This window comes from Vanessa cardui, chromosome 1 (assembly GCF_905220365.1).
Source record: "Vanessa cardui chromosome 1, ilVanCard2.1, whole genome shotgun sequence".
NCBI classification, from domain to species: Eukaryota; Metazoa; Arthropoda; class Insecta; order Lepidoptera; family Nymphalidae; genus Vanessa; species Vanessa cardui.
In genome coordinates, this window is record NC_061123.1 from 3446611 (window position 1) to 3467912 (window position 21302).

Genomic DNA, 21302 nt, shown 5'->3' on the forward strand with positions numbered 1-21302 from the left:
GGCTTATCAGGCGGTGTTAAATCGACCCGGGGTGAAAATTAATCGCCTGTCCGGAGCATCTGCGGACTGTGGTCCACCACTGACCCCTGTCGGCGACTACCTAGATGTTTGTCTCTGTCCGCTCCTATCTTTTCTCTATTTATTATCACTGCTGTTTGTTTAGCAGTTCCCTGAGTAACATTACAAGACTGCAAATGTATTTCGTGCGACTGTAATTATACACTAGCTAGCGAACATTTTTTTTCATTTGGAATGTTTACAATAATTATCATATTTAGTTCCAGTACATATTCATATTGTAAAGCTTAGTAGTAAACTTACGTTTCATATACGATATCGATTTATTAATTGTACTTTAAATGTTTTATTATATCACACCCGTATTTTGTCAAGTAAAACCGTAACTAAGGTAAAGAAATTAAAACTTATGAAAGCTTATATGAGCTATGTAACATACGATAGAGAATGTAGAGGCGCGTTTTTGTCTTTTAAATAGAATATATACGTGTTTTATAAAAATGTACAAGTCTGTCGTATAGAATAGGTACACAAGAATTCACTGTGCTAGTTTTACAATTAACGTGGCCTAATAAAAATAAAAAAATCCTAAATATTTCTTATAATGAAATGATTTTTATATTTTTTGTCATTTTAATCCTTTATTTGATAAATCAAATATAGTTTATTGAAGTAAGCTCGTAAGCACTTCTGTACCACTCACCACTACCGGTTCGGAATATAGAAACTGAGTAGTTACTCCCAGTACACAATTATATCAATTTACTCATTATAATGAAACCGTTGTACTGTATAGCATATAGGGTTCTTTTTCTTTTTGATCGTTGAGTATGTACTTTTTTATCAAAGTTTTTATTGTTTCAATTGAGTCTTTCCTTGAAATTTTACTCATACAATATTTTATTGATATGTAGGTACAGATAATTATGTACATAATAAACAGTATGTAGATTGTTGATGTTTGATTAGGCACAAGTATTACAAAATCCGTGTACGTAGTGTCTCGAGCACGTACGACTTGCGCCTACGCCTGTTCCTGATAAATTTATAATACTTTCAACGGCCGTGGTACCACGAAGGTTACTTATGATATAATATCGGCCTATGTTTCATTTCCTATACTCGTAGTTCATTTGTAAAACCGGTTGGAAAATAATGCAGGTCATGGTTTATGTTAATTGTGTATTATGGAAAATGTTTTTATTCTTTCGACTGTGCTAGATGACTTCACTCAAAGCCTCTTCCCAGGTTTAAGAAAGCGTCACGTTTGTTCTCCCCTATAGTGTAATATTTTGTGTCAGAACTACATAAGGCAGTATTACTATCACGATGTTTTCTTCGAACGTCGTACAAATGTGAATTAGAAGCAAAAAATAAATTTCAACTTGCAAACTTGGTCCTTCTTAGATTTCAACCTGCAATCTTTTTTCAAAATCCATGTGCTTTATCCACTGGATCTAACTTCCTTTGATGATTCCATAATCTTTACATTAAACGCGCTTATAGCATGACTTCAGTCGCTCACGTGTTGTATAACTTTTATATTTATGATATTTATAAAATTAAAATAGATTATAGTATGCGCTTTAATGTTGTTTTCTTAAGTAATTGTTAGTCTCAAGTCGTTATAGTAATTGTATACAAAGACACTGAAATTATAGTTTAATTGTATCCCACTCCAGCTCCACCCAGTAGTATCGAGTGTCGCATCACTTATGCGACCTTTTTTGTTTGTTTCTGCACAGTAGCACCAACCTTTATCAACTAGTTTTTTTTTAATAAACCTGTTTATGGCCTCCTCTTAATATGTCAAAGTAACACGTTTCAAGTCATTAACTCGGGAATACTTCAAATAGGTTTTACTGTATTTTTTACAGTTTTGACTTACGAGGTAACAAGAATGTTCAAATAATTAGATTATTAAGTAGATATTGTTTAAAAAAAAAATAATTCACGAGACAAATTAATATGATGCATTGTTATTATTCTTTTATTTTTCGTCTTAATAGTTTCACCTTTCACGGCAGCCATATTTTTTTTACAATTTATATGGTGCTTGAATTTAATTTTCGCGCCATTTATGCTGTGTTTATCCCAAATATAACTATATTATTCTGTTTAAAATACATCTTCTAATAGCAATAGTAATGCATTTAAACAACAATATTTTTAAACAAAAACATGGAAATATTATATCATTTAATTTAGTACAATATATAGAGTAGAAATAAATTGATAAGATCTGTGAATAAAAATTATCACAACAGATATTTCATTCTTGTTGTTATCGTAGTTGTGTCCATATAATATACGTATTAAGCATTACCGTGCATTACCTTTAGAACTGTACATAACGCAAATAATTAAATTTCGTAGAATGTAGGTATGTGATTCCATCTCACTTTTCATTATCACTTTTTGCATAAAAGGATAAGTGTCTTAAATAAATAATAACGATCCGCCGATCCTCTACGAACCCGATCCTCTATTTTCTAATGCCATCCTACTCCTCCCCCTCCTGTCCTTGTCCTTTTACTTGGGGGTCAATGCTGCATGCAGAGTCGGATTTAAAGGTCTGGAGGCCCTGGGGCCACAAAGCAGTGGAGGCCCTAGACCAACAGGAGATCCTAATAATTATATCATGGATTAATGGATTAGCTTAAGCTTTTATTAATTTGAATCAGTAAGTATATCTTGACTGGTATCGGTAACTTTTAAAATATTAAGTAGTAAGATTATTATAATTTGACTATATCTCGGTATTAGTTAACTTACTGAAAACTTTTGTGGCCCCCACTTATGTGGAGGCCCCAGGGCACTTGCCCCGGTTGCCCTTCCCTAAATCCGGCCCTGGCTGCATGTCTTCTACCATACTTCCGTATCTGACCTCATCTCACAAGTAACATTCAGTCCAGCCGTATCATCTTTCACACAATTCATCCATCGTTTCTTCGGTCGTCCCCTTTCCTATACCCATCCAAGATCATACTCAAGACTTTATATGATTCACATTTTTCTGCGAAACAAGACGATATCATGGTAATCGATATTATTATATAATATTCTCATGTCATGTGTAGTTAAAATTGTGACAAAACGTCGATCTTACACATTTCCTCATGTAATAACTCCCAGCCAATTTATACAAAGCCATTATGAATTATCCACCTAAACATCACTTACGCCTTTATTTGTTTGGTAATTGTGTATGAATTAACGAGGACGGGGGTCACAGTTATTGAAAAAGATAGATGCCGAATAAATCTTAAGTTATTTTTTAAACTGCCAACAATAATATATGATAAAATTTCGTATGACTATAATGGGTGGTAAGCGGCACAAATGTGATATGCACTTGAACGCTTTTTTCTTAAACAATTTGGCTACGCCTCATTACCTGGAAGGCGAATTTGAGACTAATTGAAGTCAATGATTTTTTGAGAGACTTGTTCTACTACGTAGTTATATCGTACCATTATTTAAAACAAAGCGTTTACATGTAGATTTGTTAGCGAGTATATTTTTTCTTATAAAAATCTGTAAGTTAAATTATTTTCATGCGAACGAAAAAAAATATCGTAGAAAAAATCGGCATAGCTATTATTAGTATTGTCAATGTATCAATATCTCGAAATTATTATTTTATAATCTGAATAATTGTAAACTTTAAACTGTAAACGGAATCTTTTAATCAAAAGAGTAGAAATTTATTTACAGTATAAAAAAAAGGCGATTGACAATTTTCTGTCCAAACAATAAACAATACAAAAGAAATGTAAGTATTTTTTATGATATTTTGTGCATATTTTGCATACTCATAATTATTATGTTATCATATTTTTAAATTTATCACTTCACTATTACAAGTAATTTCTTATAGATAAGACTTTTAGTCAATTTACAACAAATAAATTAGTATAATTTTCAAATTTCCTATTTGTAATAACGATACAAAGTAGGATCGATAAGATTAATTCTATTATAATTATTTTCTTCCCCCCTTTTTTTGTCTCTGCCGAATCATGCACGGTATCGTAAGTATAGACTCTTCTCTCTCTAGAAGTCTATATTGTAGGCTGTATACTTTAGGGCATGAACTCAGAATATCATAGACTAGTTTTTTATACTAACTAACTACATAGTGTGACTATAAAATATAGAATAACATTAATATAAATATTAATGTTTCAAGCCTAGAGTCAAGATGGCCCAGTGGTTAGAAACTTAGAACGCGTGCATCTTAACCGATGATTGCGGGTTCAAACCCATGCAAGCACCGCTGATTCATGTGCTTAATTTGTAATTTGTTGTTTGTATATAATTCTCTAATTCTTTATAATCTCGTGCTCAGCGGTGAAGGAAAACATCGTGAGGAAACCTGCATGTGACAAATTTCATAGAAATTCTGCCACATTTGTATTCCACTAACCCGCATTGGAACAGCGTGGTGGAATATGTTCCAAATCTTCTCCTCAAAAGGAGAGGAGGCCTTTAGCCCAGCAGTGGGAATTTACAGCCTGTTGTTGTTGTTGTTTCAAGCCTTAGTACATAATATATTTAAAGAAAATTGTAGGAAGCAGCTTTCATCGGCTAGCTGCTACACTTCGGATATTGAAGGCGCTCCTTAGTCAAAATTCGTCATGTTAAATTGAATAAGGAGCGGCCGACCAATTTCGATTTTAGTAAAGGTTCAAGATTATATTACTGATTTTGATGAAATTAATAAAGAAATGTTAATAGGCGTACTATTACGTCTATCAAGATTTCTTTAATGAAAATTATTTTTCTACCAAAAACCAATACTTAACTTCATCAACATCTATAATTATTAGACAATGTGAAGCCGTATTTTTGATTAAATAGATAAAAAAATGGTCTTAAAATGATAATAATGTAGATCTCTAGTATGAAATAAATATATGTAATGCTAATTATATAAAAATATTGCTCTTATCATACGCCCTATCAGCCATCTTACTTTTATAAGCTTATACAACTGCTTCAAATCAGACTAAATTTATTTCAATTTCAGATGTCAAATAAAATAATTGTATATTTATTCCCAATGTATTTTACATGTGAAACGTTTATATTTTGTTATATATGTATATTTATTAAAAGGTTTTGCATTATTAAATGTGAGTTATTTTTATTGAATAAATTACTTTTCTATAAAAGGCTTTTTGTCTGAAAAAATGTGTTATGTAATCTCTATCGTAAAATTCGATTGGATAGTGTTTTTTCGTTAGATAATCCCTTTATCCACACGATCGAATAATACTCATAAACGGTTTATATGAACAAAAATTTTATGCGAGTAATACAGCGAAACATCACTAGTTATTGGATAAAAATATTACCTTTTTTTAATTTTCAATACGTATCTTAAAGGTGCAAATTTCGATCTCATTAACCGCTGCTTATTCAAATAGGTGTACTTGTTTTCGTAATTACTATGATAACTTAATTCTAGTATTTATATCCGAAACCACTTAATAAAACTTGTAAGTAATTGACTCTGCAATTTTATTAAAGTTTACTTTTTTCTGTTTTATAACTTCCCGCCCGGTCTGACGCGAATAGATACTCGCGTTCTGTTTTAATAAATGCCACTCGTGAGCATAACGGACTCCACTCATTTTTACCTACTCTTTATAATTGCATTAAAAGCTTATCTCTGAGCAGCTTACCCGTTCGCTCTTGGCCGCTAAAAGTTTTTAAAAATGATTGGTATGCAAAATATTGTTTCGTTTAAATCTTAACCTCATTGGTTATTGGGGGACAAGCATTTATTCCAACCCAAATCATCATCTTCCTAGTTCTTTCGTGCGAGCTACTATTAGCTGCCGAACTCTGTTGCATAAGGGTTAAGTATCTGAACGCTTCTGAACATCTCATGAGAACGGATACTTAACAACAATGTTGAGAAGCAATAAACGGCTCGTATTAGATTAGTTCATGAAAGCGTGCAACAATGGGATGAAAGCGCTGACATTGTTCGCGGTGCTCGGTTTTTGTACCATGTTTGTAGCTCAGCGCACGGGCTGATTAACTAGTCTTAGAACTGATAAGCGCTATCTAGAAGTTATAAACACTTACACGGTTTACATACTTGTTAATTCGTACGCATTTTCAAAATTACATTGATGCCATGCCATTTTATACAACGAACGTCTTCGAATATACATATATGTATATTTAGTATTAAATCTTCTATTTTTGGTTTTATACAAAAATTAAATATTTGTTTTTCACACGCTCTATATTAGTGTCGATTTGAAACTTTGCAAGTTTAAATTTACTTTATATAATATTCGGTTCATAATAGAATTTGATGCTATCGAGCTGATCTCCTGTTCGATTTATACTCTTACCAAATTACTCGATTTTGGATTTTTTTTGTATTGTTTGACATGTTTCATGTTTTACTTGACAAAACCTTGTTTATTGTTTTTCTTTTTATCAACAAATTATTGTTTATCCAAAAAGGCTAACAAAAGATGGTAGTTGGTGGTTTTTTTATTATGATCAATATTTATGACATTTCTTTTAGTTAAAATTTAATAAAAAACTGTCTTAGTTATATGTACTAAGACATATATTAGACAATTAATTAATAAACGAGTGGCGTTCGACGTTTATTCTATATATTCTGGATATAATTCTTGGAATTGAAGGTTTAATTAATACTTTAAACACTTTATAGCGATGATTATAGTAAGAAATCGATCGGCATGGCTACATTTTCTATAGCCATTGTTTCCAAGGGAGACGGACTGAGGACGGAACGAGTTTGTGTGCTGGTAAAAACTTGGCCGTTGCCGAAGCGGGAATGTATCAGCCGACCGCCGCTCATGAAGGAATTCCATCCGGAATCTCTAATTAAAACTTTATCTAGTCCCACCTATTTTCTGGAATTTCAATAGCGTTGAAAAACTTCCAACAGTAGGTACCTGCGATCCACTACTCATTGTTCATGAAATGTGGGTTCACTAAAATCTTAAACTACGTAAATGTAATAGAGCTGAAATAAAAAGTTTCTTTGGCTTAAAACAATTTAAGTGGTAATTTTATAAGGTAAATAAGTTTCTAGTCGAGATCTACATGACAAAACTCTTGGTTACAGTAATTACTCCCGCTGAGTAATTTATATTATTATGGTGGTCGGTATTTGATTATTTTTTATTAACAGTCCTCGCTAATGACTTAGTCGTCCATAGTTAACGAGTGTAGACGGACAGAATATTAATTAGTTATGTAAGCATTATAGTTGATTAATAAAATTAATTGTTCAACCGTGAATAATATGCTTATTTCATAGTAGAGCACCTGCTGGCGATTCCTCGACCTTTATGTGCAAATTGCTTACAGATACGTCGAATAAAAAACGAACATCTATGTTTTATAAAGTAAAGTTCCTTTAATGTGTGTCGTTAATAATTGATAATTAAAATATGACTCTCCTATAATTGAGAATCGCGATGCATTGGACGTGAGAACTTGTTCGAGAGACGTAGGCGATATTGATTTATTTATCAGTGATTTAAGTACACGGCTATGTTTCGCAACATTGTCATCGCTGTTATCTCAGCTGCAAATATAACTCAGGGAATAAAATCATTACAAAAGCAATATATATTATTCAATGACTCATTCGAAAATTTGTTTTAAGTAATGAATAAAAGACGCCACAGTATTGTGATGATACTCGATGTAAAAAATTACAACATCGTCTGAAGCCGCAAATACAATCGTCTCTTAATTAAAAGGCATGCGGCATGTAATGGTGTAAAAATTCGCGAGATTATCCCGCAATAAGAATACGTTTGTTTTCGTCCACTGTGCCATCTGCCGGTGAACCGAGGTATCCGTCCAGTCGCGTCACAAACTCCGAAATGCTAAAAATGGCATAAATAATTTATACGCGGCTTGCTCGGCTCCGTTTTTGTCGCGATGCCGACCTGACCACTGATGCATTTATAATATAAGGGTGCTTTTTGCAACGTCCCCCGGCCGCGTTGGAATGCAACCGCTAAAATTGATCTTGTTCAAAACGTGAGTTGGAAGGTAATGCTGGTGCTGTCTCCGCACGTCAGGTTAAACTGTTGCCGTTCACATCGCATTATCTTCATCTTTACACGACGATACTCGAATATCTGTATGCATTTCTCGCCGGCTCTCCGCTATTAAGTGTAATAACTTATGTAGAATCAACTGAGATGATGGGGATCAAATCGATCCTTTTAAATTCAATTTGCTGCACTGGTTAATTGGCTCATTGGCATCATTTGTGTTTATCTTTTATACAATGTGTATAAGATAATAAACAATTACTTTTATAGAGTTCCTTGCTAATAAACCTGTTGCTATAAACAAAAGTTTCTTTGTAAAAGCTTACCGCTGCGATTGAGTGGAAACGAGATGATTCATATTTTGATTTCGTTATATTGCTATTAATATTAGTAAACGCCGTTAAAAATATCGATAAGGGAATAATGAAACAACTCTGTCGTAGCCCTGCAAAAAGTTAGCGAAAGTTAAAAATGTTCTCGTCTTCGTACTGATTATAACGCTTTGTACGTCAAAAAAATTCAACTAAAATGTTTTCTCAGAGGAAACTTTGTGCTGGTATGCCAGCAATCTTCTTTGAACATTTCGAAATGCGCGAGTACGAGCGACTCATTCTGTTAACTTTTCCCGCTCGTGAATCAAAATAAAATAAAAAAATATATAAATATGTTTTTATTGTTTCAGTAAACAGGCTGTGTTCGACGGGAAGAGAGCGATACGAGGAGGAATACCGTTTGTATTTCGTAAGTGTTATCTGTTTTTATCTAAAATTTAATTGTTGCTACAGTTAATATATCAACTTGCTATCAATGTATGTTTATATCAATCGTATACATTTTCTATAACTGAATGCAAAGGTTTTATATATCAAATAAGGTATATTGTTATTTATTAAAGTGGTCTGTGTAAATTGTTTTCTCTTTCAAATGAATATTGAAATATTAAAGTCACGTCTCTCATGAATGTATAAAGGAATTGGTCTTTTGAAACATGGCTTATATAGTTTAGATAATACACAGTACTGTAATGGCAAGTAAATATACAAACTAAAATATAAGGACTAATCCTTATATTGTAGTTCATGCAATTGCATCGGACTACAACACTGTCGGGTCGTGTCGGGTCGATGGTATTGACAGAATTCCATTGATGTAGAATAGACACGAATTGAGCATGCGAAAACGTTTTCGTGTAGATTCGAGCTCGCGATACGTGTTTAAAATTCACACGTTCTATCTATTGGTCTATTTAGACTCTTATATACATGATTATATAGCTGGTATATAAAACAGTAATTATTCAATTACTGTTTTTTCTCACAAGGTGTTCCTGACAAACAAATAATTCATAGAAACGAGAAAATAATCGATTCCTGAACTTCCGTTGCGAAGCCCTTATCTCGTGTTATTTAGTTTACTTTTATTAATATGGTATGTTTATTGTTTGCCAGTTCTCAGATGACGAAAAAACTTAAGCTTCTGTATCCAAATATTAGCATAATACAGTGTTACAGCAACATGCTTGTTATGGTCATGGAGCGGGTTTTAGTCGTACGAGTGTCTTCTACTAAAAGGCGTGCTTCGAGTATCGGTCCACATAAATATAGCGCTTTTTTTTATCAAGTTGTATCAATTTTGGAATGTTTACCAACTTGAAAGTTGAGTTGATGATTTTCGTTTAACGTCACTGCTAAATTATTGCCGATTAAAATGGTGTTTTCATAAAATACGATACAACTGTAAAGTTCCTGTAAAGGCTTTTACAAGTGCCTGCTGTTTTTTTCTTAATTTTAAAAGATTTTGTAAATATTGCGAATCACTAGTTAAAATCATTTTAACATTGAAAAGCGCCCCACGGTTATATTTTAAGCATGTTATAAACATGGCATATTCTAAGGCCTCAACTGGTAAATGGAAAAAACTGGTTCGATTATTATTTTTTACTTTTTAATACTGTAGTATAAAAGTATTTTTATAGGTTTACTCAACTAATATTTTTTACACAATATCTTGAAATTAATCGAGATTAATCTTGCTACTACTTTACAATGTAGAGTTTTAATATATAATAACACATATAAACAATACATACATACCAATCTTATAAAGTGGTAAAATTTGTTTGTTCGTTTTGATGAATGGAATAAAAATAATAATTTACATGAAAGGAATTATTGCAGAGGTGATTTATCTTAAGAATTACAAATGATGCCCAAGCTCGTTATCAAGCAACCTTGACAATTGCTCTAGTCCACTCTTAACGCTAGTCCAGCGCTACGTACCGTTGCCCAAATACAAAAGTTACTCTCTGATAACTCTTCAACACTCACCTCTTAAAAAACCCCGTTTTGTTAAATATTTGAATTTTTACGGAAGAAAACATTTATCAATTACGGTATAAACAACTGTTTTAAATAGTTCATCGAATACCCTCGCCAGATTTTCTATTTTAATTTGAATAACATTGTATCAATCATAATGATTAATACAAAAAAAAAAAAAATGTTTTCTTGTATAATAATACAAAAGATAATTTCATAGCTAAGGACCGAATTTCAAAGTCCTGATTTATAATTAGGATTTTGACTCAATTTGTAAAAGTAACAAACTACCATACAGGACCTTTGAAATGATTAGACTACAGAGATTGTTATCTTTATTAAATAAGTGATGATGCCTTTTCCGCAGCTCAATTCGGACAATGGGCGTTCGGTCCGCAGCACGGCTTCGCGCGGGTGGCGCGCTGGCACGTGGAGAAGATGCCGGAGCGGCTGCCCAGCGGCGACGTCGAGGCGGTATTCAGCCTCATGGACGATGACTTCACGCGCTCCATGTGGCACTTTCAGTGAGCAACCCATTACATACATTTTTTTTAATTCTAAAAGAGACTCCAATAGGCAGTGTGGTCACCACCACTCATAGACATTGGCACTGAAAGATTTATCATACCTATATCGCCAATGCGCCGCCAATCGCTGGGAACTAACATATTATGAACTTTGTGCCTGTAGCCACACTGACACCCTTCATGTCACAAGTATTAAGTATTGCTGTGTAGTTAATAAAAAGTTAATAATGTATGCTAAATAAATAAACTTTAGAGTCTCGTGAACAAGACATTCGTAGTAATATCGAGATAATCTGTAATAATGTCGAAATATCGAGCTCCACCGAACAAAAATAAAAAACAATAGCTTTAATAATACTTTAGTTTCGATGTCAATTGAAGTAGTGTAGTTGATTCAAACGCGTACTTTATTATTTATCAATTCACAGGTTCAGACTGACATACCGACTTATACTTCGGGAAAAGGAGCTGCACTTTAATATCGGTGTCTACAACCCCAGTAAGGAGTTAACCTTTAGCTGCCAGTTGCTACTGCACACCTACTTCAAAGTGCCAGACGTACGCCGCTGCCAAATTACTGGCATGCACGGCTGCATGTTCATTGACAAGGTAAGTTACAGAAGTCATTACCCATTTCATTTATTTATAATAACACAGAGTTCAGGTTTTTGCGTTCATTCCTTGGCAACAATTTTCATCTTAGACTCCGGGCTTCGACTGACATTTTTTGACCTAAGGTTTCAATCCCTCAGAATAATTAGGCCAAACATGCATTCAACTATTAAATATTTATCCAAAAAATAATCCAAGAAATTACTATTTAAAATGTTTATTTCTTTGTTATTTGGTTCATTATATCTAATTGCCCACAGACGCGAGAGGGTGCGGTGTACCAGGAGACGCGCGAGGTCGTGACAATCAACGAGTGGACGGACCGGATCTACCAGAACACCATGCAGGAGCACATCATCACCAACGTCGTCAGCGGACGCAAGATGAGGATACAGAAGTACAATTTCCCCGACACTGGTGAGATATTATACCTGCAGCCTATTCAAACCGTGACTGGAGTAAATAAATTCTTGTGTTATTTGTAGGTTTCATTTTGGAAAGCCTATATATGTTTACCATAAACTTTAATTACAAAGAGACTTTTACTTGGTGGTAGGGCTTTGTGCAAGCCCGTCTGAGTAGGTACCACCCACTCATTAGTTATTCTACCGCCAAATAACAGTACTCAGTATTGTTGTGTTCCGGTTTAAAGGGTGAGTGAGCCAGTGTAACTACAGGCACAAGGAACATAACACCTTAGTTCCCAAGGTTGGTGGCACTTTTACGATGTAAGGAATACTTAATATGTCTTACAGCGTCATTGTCTATGGGTGATGGTGACCACTTACAATCAGGTGGCCCATATGCTCGTCCGCCAACCTATACTATAAAATAAAAATAAGACTAATGCAAACGACACGTATTATATGTACTTCAGTTCCCATAACATAATAAGTATATATTTTGACTAAACTGCTATGAACGCTAAGTTAGGTGAGTTGTAGTGTGTTCAGGATGCTTTAAGTTGTGTTGATGTCAGTGATCTGGAACCCGTGGGCGGAGTTCGCGAAGGAGATCCCGGACTTCGGCGACGACGAGTTCCCCAACATGGTGTGCGTGGAGGCGGGCCGCGTGGCCGCGCCCATCGTGCTGCTGCCCGGCACCGCCTTCGAGGCCAGCCAGATCCTGCAGGTACGGATACGTCACCGTCCTATTGCATTTGTGGCATTCGATATTAAACTGCATGTTTTTATACGATACGACATGGGAACCTTCAAGAAAAGAGCCTACTCCTTTCTCAAAGGCCGACAACGCACCTGCAAGCCCCCTGGTGTTGCAGATGTCCATGGGCGGTGGTAGTCACTTTCCATCGGGTGAGCCTCCTGCTCGTTTGCCACCTATTCCATAAAAAAAAAAAAAAAATGAAATGACGGGCCAGACTTACCAGCCATATTGCCTGCCCATCAAAATACTTTTCGTTTTGGGTTTCAAGTGTATTTTCTGACAAAGATTTCGATTTCTAAGTTTATAATTATGAGAGATCATGGAGATTAGATTGACTACTAACGATAAGGGTTTATAGTTTTGGTTGTAGGGCTAAATCATGCAAACTTAATCTCGATATGAATCCATAAAATCATGAAATTTTTTTATCGTTTTTGTAATTTTTTTTTTCTACAATTATTCCTTAATCTGAAATATTATTTTCTTAAACTTATAAATATACAAACAAAGCCTGAATTGTTAAAGATCCTGTTCTTTTCAAAAAAGTGCACAATCGAACAATTGACAATCACAGTCAATCGAATACAATTTTTCAATAGTTCAACCAAACAATCTGATAACAAAATGAATTGTGTATTTTGTCACAAGTACACCTAGTATTAGTTAAACGTTTAGCTTCAAAATAAATAAATAAATATAAATATGAGACAACATCACATACATTACTCTGATCCCAATGTAAGTAGCTAAAGCACTTGTGTTATGGAAATCAAAGTAACGAAGGTACCACAAACACCCAGACCCAAGACAACATAGAAAACTAATGATAATCTAATAAATTTTTAATAATAGGTTCAAATGATTGTTTCCCATATTGATCAGTTATATAGAGATTGTAGGAATATTTGTATTGATTGCAGGTGATGTAGAGGCGCGACGCCGCCCGCCAACAGCCGTCCAGAGAGCGAGGTCAATTCACGAATATTCTAATGTTATGACAATATTGTTGATTCCAAGAAACGTCGTTCCTTTCGTACTGTGTAAAATATTTTACAATTTTAATTACAAAAAGTGTTTAATTTTAAGACAGTTTTAATACTATAATTTCTCTATAACAACGTACAATCAAATGGAAATTTGATTCTGATATATTATTTCAATTTTGTTAACTTTTGATTCATTGTAATGTGATTTGAAACTACAATTGATAGTTTAAAAATATGCTTCCATTTTCACCTTTAACGGTTGCATAATCGAGGTCAAATTAAAGTAAATGCCTGAGTAAGTATATAACTAAGGTTAAAGGTTAATGAGAAACGTTCTTAGGTATCAGTGTATCTCCTATAAACATTTTATATCAAAATATGATAAATATATATATGTAATTGAATTGTACGTATTTATCATTTGATTGTGTCAGGTATTTATACTATATACTTTCAATTCAATATTTGGTTATTCGCTGGTTCAGTTCTTCATAAAGTCAACAATAATTACACACTACTGTATTGATTATTTTGCAAACTAATAGTAATTATTTTTATATTGATTCGTTTTATACGATTTTAGATTGTGTTTGTTGTTCCTGTATTTCTCATATTCCTTTGTATCGTTCTCACTTATTTATGATCCATATTAATTTTTTTATTAAGTTAACGCAGATATTTCGTATGAAATAAACTTAAACAATAAACAAACAAAATCCGATGAGAGATTGATACATAGACAATATGAGAAATTGGTTCGAATACATTCAATGTCTAGGCAGTACGACTTGACATCTGGTAGCCTTTTGCGTACTCTGTGTTACGATAGTAAAAATATATTATAAATAACATTCGCCTAAAATATAACTCTAGTGTAAAATTTCTACCTAATTAGTAACAAAATCAAGTTGAGTCTATCAATTTGACTTAATACTAAAACTGATACACATGAATTGGTATGAATGTTATCTTTAATCTAAACTTTGAATTAGTGAAACTTTTTTTCTAAAACATTCCAATTCATTCCATTTATCTTATGTATAATTTTAAATACAAAAAAACGTAATATCATTTACAGTCAGTGAATTATCAGAAAAAACAAGTTAATCAAATCCTTTATGTTGATGTTGCTGTCTAAAGAGTCTCGCTTCCTTCTTCGAATCGTCTTTCAGACTTGCTTCCTTCTTGTCTTCCTTTTGTTTGGGTTTTTATGTATTACTTTTGTTAAAATTGAATACCTACTTGTTACTTGTTTTTTATCTGTGTAAAAATATATGAAATATTGGTTAGTCAGGTCAAATCACAAGAATACAATTACAGAATACGTTAAGACATATTAATAAATCAGTTATTATAAAAACAATAATAATATAGTGTCCAACCTACTCAGAACAAACAATACTCAAGACAATATTTTGTTTAGTAACTTATTTTTATAAATGTTAGCTGTTAATGCGATGCTTTTATAATTTATAAATGATAGTTACGTTATAGAACAATTGTCTCACTCTGCTTTATCTATTTTTGTAATGTAATTATTGAAAGAGCCTTGCCACTTTTTTTGAGAAAATTGATGTTAAATTTTTAACGTACACACAGCCACGTAGTTTGTACAAAATGTCAATCTTTTTGAGAACACTATTTTGTATTTTTTTTTTTGGATATGTTTTGGAGGCTTTTAAAGTATACGACAAATAATATAAGAATATGTACTTAGATGTAATGAGTTCCTTGTTTTTTTTAAGACTTAATGCAATTTTTTGGTGCCTACTCAGACGAGTGTAACATCAAATGTCATCTGTTTCTTGTGCTCGTTAAGTATTGTTTCGATGCTTTCTTTTTAACTGGTATTTTGGTGATTCTAAAATGTATTATAACTTTTTAAGAAATAACATCATGTAATCGATATCTAATCGAACGAATATTTTAGGTACATTGAATTTTTATTCTTCTCGTAAAAATTGAGAATATTCAATATATTAATAATGGTGATTTTTAAACATCGAAATTTAGCGACAAAGTGTACTTCCATAGGTGCAATAAAGTGAAGTAATTAGAAATTGTGCTTGTTTTCATTTTATATGTCCTCTAAAATCAATAGCAACAACAAATTAGTTGTAGCAGCAGTGTAAGTAATGTGCTTACACTTGCACTAACTTAATCACCATCCAATTCACTCAGTTTATATTACATATTGTTTTGATTTGTATCTGTTTCTAGAACATTTATTTTTCAAATAATTCAAGACAAAACGAATCTAGCCTGTCCGAGGGTAAAGCGCGGAGTGCGGAATCCAAGCGTTCTGACTTCTGCGTGTCGTTATTTCCACAGAGACATACAGGTTTTCATTGCCACCTGCTATCGTCAGCCATCGGTAGTTACTATTTTTTTTACTACCCCTAATAGTTCACGTAGTAATTATTATATTAATCTTCAGATATTGAAGTAGTCTTCGATGCAGCTTATCAAAATCAAGTTCAGAAAAAAGTGGACTCCTAAATGCAAAAATTTAGAAATATTGAGTGTCTTTTCTCATATAAATACATTGCGAAAATTCAAAATACTAGAACTATAAAAGTTCACCTTTAATAGATTAAGATTAATAGATGACTTATCAAATTATCATGATTTAGTTTTACTAAACATGCCTATGATTCAACTGGCTTTGAAGCAAATACAATTTTTTTGAATAAAAGGACATTTCGCAATATGTACTAAACTATACTAATATTATAACTGCAAAAGTCTCTCTATATTACATTTTCACGCTCAAACCTGACCAAAATTGAAAATAGAAACAATGAAGCAACAAATATACAGTACGATTTTGGTAATAAGTAACCATAATAATTAATTAATGTACCCGATGTGGACTTTATGGCGTCCGTATCTTGGCTACGGTTCGGCAACCTATTTGGTGAAACCGAAGGTTTTGTCTGTGCGTTTGGCCTAATGGCCAACATCGACCAACACCTTAAGAGGCTCTCGTTAGGCAGCTGGGTCAAGGGCCTGATGCAGAAAACAGTACTCCTCGGCACGACGCGAATTGTGGGGAAGTTCCTCTCGCTGGGACCCTGACCACCGATGGCTTGGATCCTGTTCCCGCCACTGGTTGGCCTCTGTATTTTATATTTTTAAGTATATTTTATATACTTTGTATTTTATATTTAAAAATGTATTAGTTAAATATATGACTAAACAAAAAATAATAAATAAAAAAATTAATGTTATGTGTACATGTTGAATGAAAAACGATATATTAATTAATTTTGTTATATATTTAATCTATTATCTATTAAATTAATTTATAAAAAGTTATGTAGCAGCTTCACTGGTCGGTTGAGTTTCCCATACACCAATGTCTGTAAGAATATCCTGTTTAGATTCAAAGTACTCCTTGTACCACATAATGTGATCCCGTTTTTCTTTAACTGTGTAAAATGCATTTTTCGAAAGTCCCACACACACAAGTTCCATGAAGTGACGGATTGGACCCTTAGTGGGGCACCAACCTTCCAAATGTGCATCAAGGAATATATGCTCGGAAAAGTGGACATTTTGTTCTTCCTCTATTCCTGTAATTAAAAATTTTGTTTAAATACATAAATAAATATTATAACTGACAAAATGCTCAAGTCCTAGTTTGTTTGCTTAAAAACTAAAACTGCAAATTTTTACTCTATATATAAATAATTTTCTAGTCAAAATGGCAACAGGTTAATTTCAAAAATAAATAATTCGTAATACTGCTGTAGCAAATATTTATTATTATTGTTACCTTGTTCATTATCTATAGGAAACTTCCAAACTTTTCCCTGCTCAGTCCACTGGATCATCTTCTGGAAATAATTAGCAGGTGGCTGTGAAGTGGCCAACAAAAGCTCCCTCTGGCTCAAGTGATCCCAAACATCCAACTTGGTTCCATAGTTTTCTTGCTTAGTTTTGAATATACCAAGTGGTTCGCCACTGAAGACATCCATTGCAAGGGGTTGAGGTAGGCTAAAAAAGAGAATTACAGTATTTATCCCATTAAACAATAAATATCCCATTATGAACATCCTAAATTAATAAGTATAATATAAGTGCAATATATTGATATAAAAAAGAAATATTTTGAGTAAATTACCAACATTAGTGATATATCTTAATATTGTATATTTGTGGTGAATATATAGAAATAAATCACCCATACTAGTTAAATTATAAATATATTTTTAGATATACAATAACAATTTATTTAAGCAAATGAGCATAATCATATCATCTTTTTGATTATCACTTTTTTCATCACAAATCAGTTGAGTTACTTAAACACTTACCTTCTTTTCTTTTCAAATGTTGTTTTCTGTTTTCTTTGGGAGTATCTAGTGTCTTCTGTGCCTTCCCTTGTCTTCATCAAGCGTTTTACTTGTTGCCCTCTTGTTTCTTTTGTTACTGTTTCATCACTGTCTCTTGACCTGTCTACTTTCATTCCCACTATTAAATCACTGAAAATGTATATAATTTTTTTATACCAACTTCTTTTAATTTATTACTAAAATTATAAATTTTGTTTCAGTTGTTAATTTACCTGAGGGATGTGGATGTTTGGTTTATTTTGCCGAGAACTTTAGACAGTAATTCAGCTTCTGTCTGCTTGACATCTCCTCCGATGGCTTGAGCAACATCACTCGCCGCTTTGGTGATACTTTCCTCTGAAATTAATTATTATTACAATAAGTCAGATATTCTATTTTGTGATAATGTCATTTAGTTCAATTGATAGCTTACCAATCTTCTCCATTTTAACTTCTAATACATCAGGCTTAGGCTTTTTCTGTCTTTCCGGTGCTGTAGCAAACTTTTCCCTGTATTCACTTTCGGATATTTTAGGCTCAGACATCATCAGTTTCAGCAGGGCTTGAATCTTCTCGGTACTAGATTCAGTCGATTTATTTTGTTCTTTGCTATCTTTAGTTTTAATTTCTGATATTTTACCATCATGATCTGAAGGAGGTTTATCGGCTAAACACCTCACGAAATATTTTAAATCTCGTTTAATTCTTAACCTAAAAAACAAACATTTTTCTTAGATAAATTGAGCTATAAATATATAAAATACTTCTATACAATTATTAATCACCTGGAAAGCATGATTTTATTTGTAATTATTTTATTAATGAATACTGTAGTTATAAATTTATGTATTTATAATTATTTATTTTCCACTCGAGTATTAATCAGAAACTGTCAATGTCAAAATTTTCAAATGTCAATATAGATTACAGAATACAGATAAGAGTTTTTCTTAAATAACATATAGGGAACATGTAAATATAATATTTATGAAAAAATTGCTATTAAAAAAATATAAAAGAAGGGCCATTGCAAGGTTTATAATTATATAATTTTGTTTTCTAACAATTATTACGAATTAAAGTAACGTGAAACGAAACGTATTTCAAAACACACATAGCGTTTAGTGACGTCATTCCTGTTATGACTTATTATTTGAGGTTGTAAAAAATTGAACATTGAAACGAAAATAATTGCATTTTACGAATAAAAATGAGTTTGGCAAAGCAGACTCCAGATTTCTCTTTTCCGCTTGAAAGCACTTTTATATTAGTTTTATGTCAGAAAGTCCTGTCAAAAACGATTTATTTGAAAAATTCATTGAAGCAGATGATCAAATTGGCACAAAACACACGTCAGCAAATTATTTGCGTGGTATCGATAGTCCGTTTTAAATTTTTACAAAAAAGTATCTCATAGGTCGAGAAAAAATGTAGGTATAAGTATGAAAGCCAGCGGAGTACGATCAGAGGGGCAGTCACAGACAGCAGTGACGTCATACGATATGCAGTTCTGTTTTCGCGCGAAAATTTAAATTGACATCTGGAAACCGCATTCTTTGCCGTAAAATAGTGTTTTAGATTTTTAATATAGTTGTGGTCTATCGAATATGGAGTTCTTTAAAATAAACACAAAAATAAAAATATCGCATCTTCCCTAATATGGTGTCATACATCCGAAAAAGATTTAGTAAGGTCGATTGTAAATAAAATCAATAATAATAATAATGAAAAAAACATGCAGAAATCCGTTATTTCATATTAAAAGAATGATAATAATTAGTGATAAATAAATTAGTTCATTTGTAATGATTAGTTAGATAAGATGTAAATATCTGTTTGACATTCTTTCGCTAACTATAGTTTATGTATTAAATTCACAATTTTTTTAAAATTACGAGTTGTTTTCCTAATTTATACTTTTTGCCACATTTTTATTTTTGTCCCTTCTTAGAGTGGTTCAATATAGTTCAATTTTCGTACTGTTTAATTACACGAATTTTTTTTTGTCATTACGTTAATAGTCTAAGCCAGTGATCGGCAGACTTACGTTATAGTAGCAAGCTCCATATTACTGCCAGGTAACTTCATTTGCTGTTGATGAAATGGAGATTCACTATTTCGCCGAGCGTAAAGTATAAAGTTAGTTAAAATCATGACTTGATATTTTATATATATAGAAGATATAGAAGGAACCGGAGTAAGTGTCTGCCATTGAAGTTTTGTATATTTTTTTAATTATATTTTAATATCAAAAGGGCACATATGCTGCGATCACGTTTTGAAAGTCGATTTTTATGCTTTTTCGACTCCATGGCACTCTCAAAGGAACCCTGTCTCGAAATTCTCGATGGGAATAGTGAACCTTCATTTCACCAACAGCAGGTGAAGCAGTATACTGTATACCTGGCAGTAATATGGAGCTTGCTATGACGTAAGTCTTCCGATCACTGGCTCTCAATCTATAATTTCTTCTTCACTACTGCCTACGGCTATGTCTACAAGTGTTTTTTTTTTTAAGTTTATGTTATTCCAATAAGCGTTTACTATATAATTATATTTTTATGAGAACAATACATAAGTGTCAAATTATTCCAGTCTCTGAGGAGGGTAACATGGTAGTTGCTAATCAGGAGATCGAGAGTCGATTGATGATTGATAGAAATATAATTGCTAAATTTAGGAGAAGCAAGAGAAAAACTTATTCGTTTAAGGCACATTTTATTGATGGACGGGAGTGTAGAAATATTTTAAATATACATCGTAGTATATACAAACATAAGATATAAATGACATCGGTAATGGCCTGCACTTCACAAATGTTTACATTTCCGTTTTGAATGTAGGTAACGAATTTCCAAGTTATTACTAAGTATAGATATTATCTAAACATTTTTAACATTATTAAATCTTAATATATATCACATTAAGTAATCTGTCTAAAACATATTTATGATTACTTGTAATCGTCGGAGTTTAACTATAGACAAAAATTGAGCTACATGAAGACATTTGTTCGTATTATCAAAATGAACAGTGTTGCTATTATTGAGAATAATGTGTTCGTACATTTTGTATCTTATTTTAATTACTATTAAATTAACACTGGTAGTTTTGCTAAGTAGTGTTGGCTTTTGTACATCTCAAAACTAAACTAATTTCCTTTCCCTATACCCACACAACAAAAAGAGATCCTGTTAAATTAAAACACAAAATCAATACCAATATCTTTTAGATATATCTTTTATACTATTTAAGTAGTTTTTCATTT

At 32.6% G+C, this 21302-nt stretch overlaps 2 protein-coding genes across 2 annotated transcripts in view; one reads left to right on the top strand and one right to left on the bottom strand.

The window, feature by feature from the left end:
• The window catches only part of LOC124530609 (glucose-6-phosphate 1-epimerase), a 28427-nt gene extending 12670 nt beyond the window's left edge, over positions 1–15757 (top strand). The window contains exons 3-8 of the mRNA XM_047104844.1: positions 8773–8831; positions 10776–10932; positions 11364–11544; positions 11808–11964; positions 12527–12678; positions 13632–15757. Of these exons, the coding sequence (XP_046960800.1) occupies positions 8773–8831; positions 10776–10932; positions 11364–11544; positions 11808–11964; positions 12527–12678; positions 13632–13640 (715 nt within the window). The 3' untranslated portion in view covers positions 13641–15757. The remainder of the gene's footprint in view (positions 1–8772; positions 8832–10775; positions 10933–11363; positions 11545–11807; positions 11965–12526; positions 12679–13631) is intronic.
• Positions 15758–16954: 1197 nt separating this feature from the next.
• On the bottom strand, positions 16955–18937 carry LOC124529582 (28S ribosomal protein S31, mitochondrial). Its single transcript, XM_047103361.1, has 6 exons — positions 18820–18937; positions 18468–18745; positions 18268–18391; positions 18017–18184; positions 17476–17696; positions 16955–17272 (listed from the first exon to the last, which is right to left on the bottom strand). Exons 1-6 carry the CDS (start codon positions 18828–18830, stop codon positions 17013–17015), a joined length of 1062 nt encoding a protein of 353 aa, XP_046959317.1. The 5' UTR covers positions 18831–18937; the 3' UTR covers positions 16955–17012.
• Between the last annotated feature and the right edge of the window lie 2365 nt (positions 18938–21302).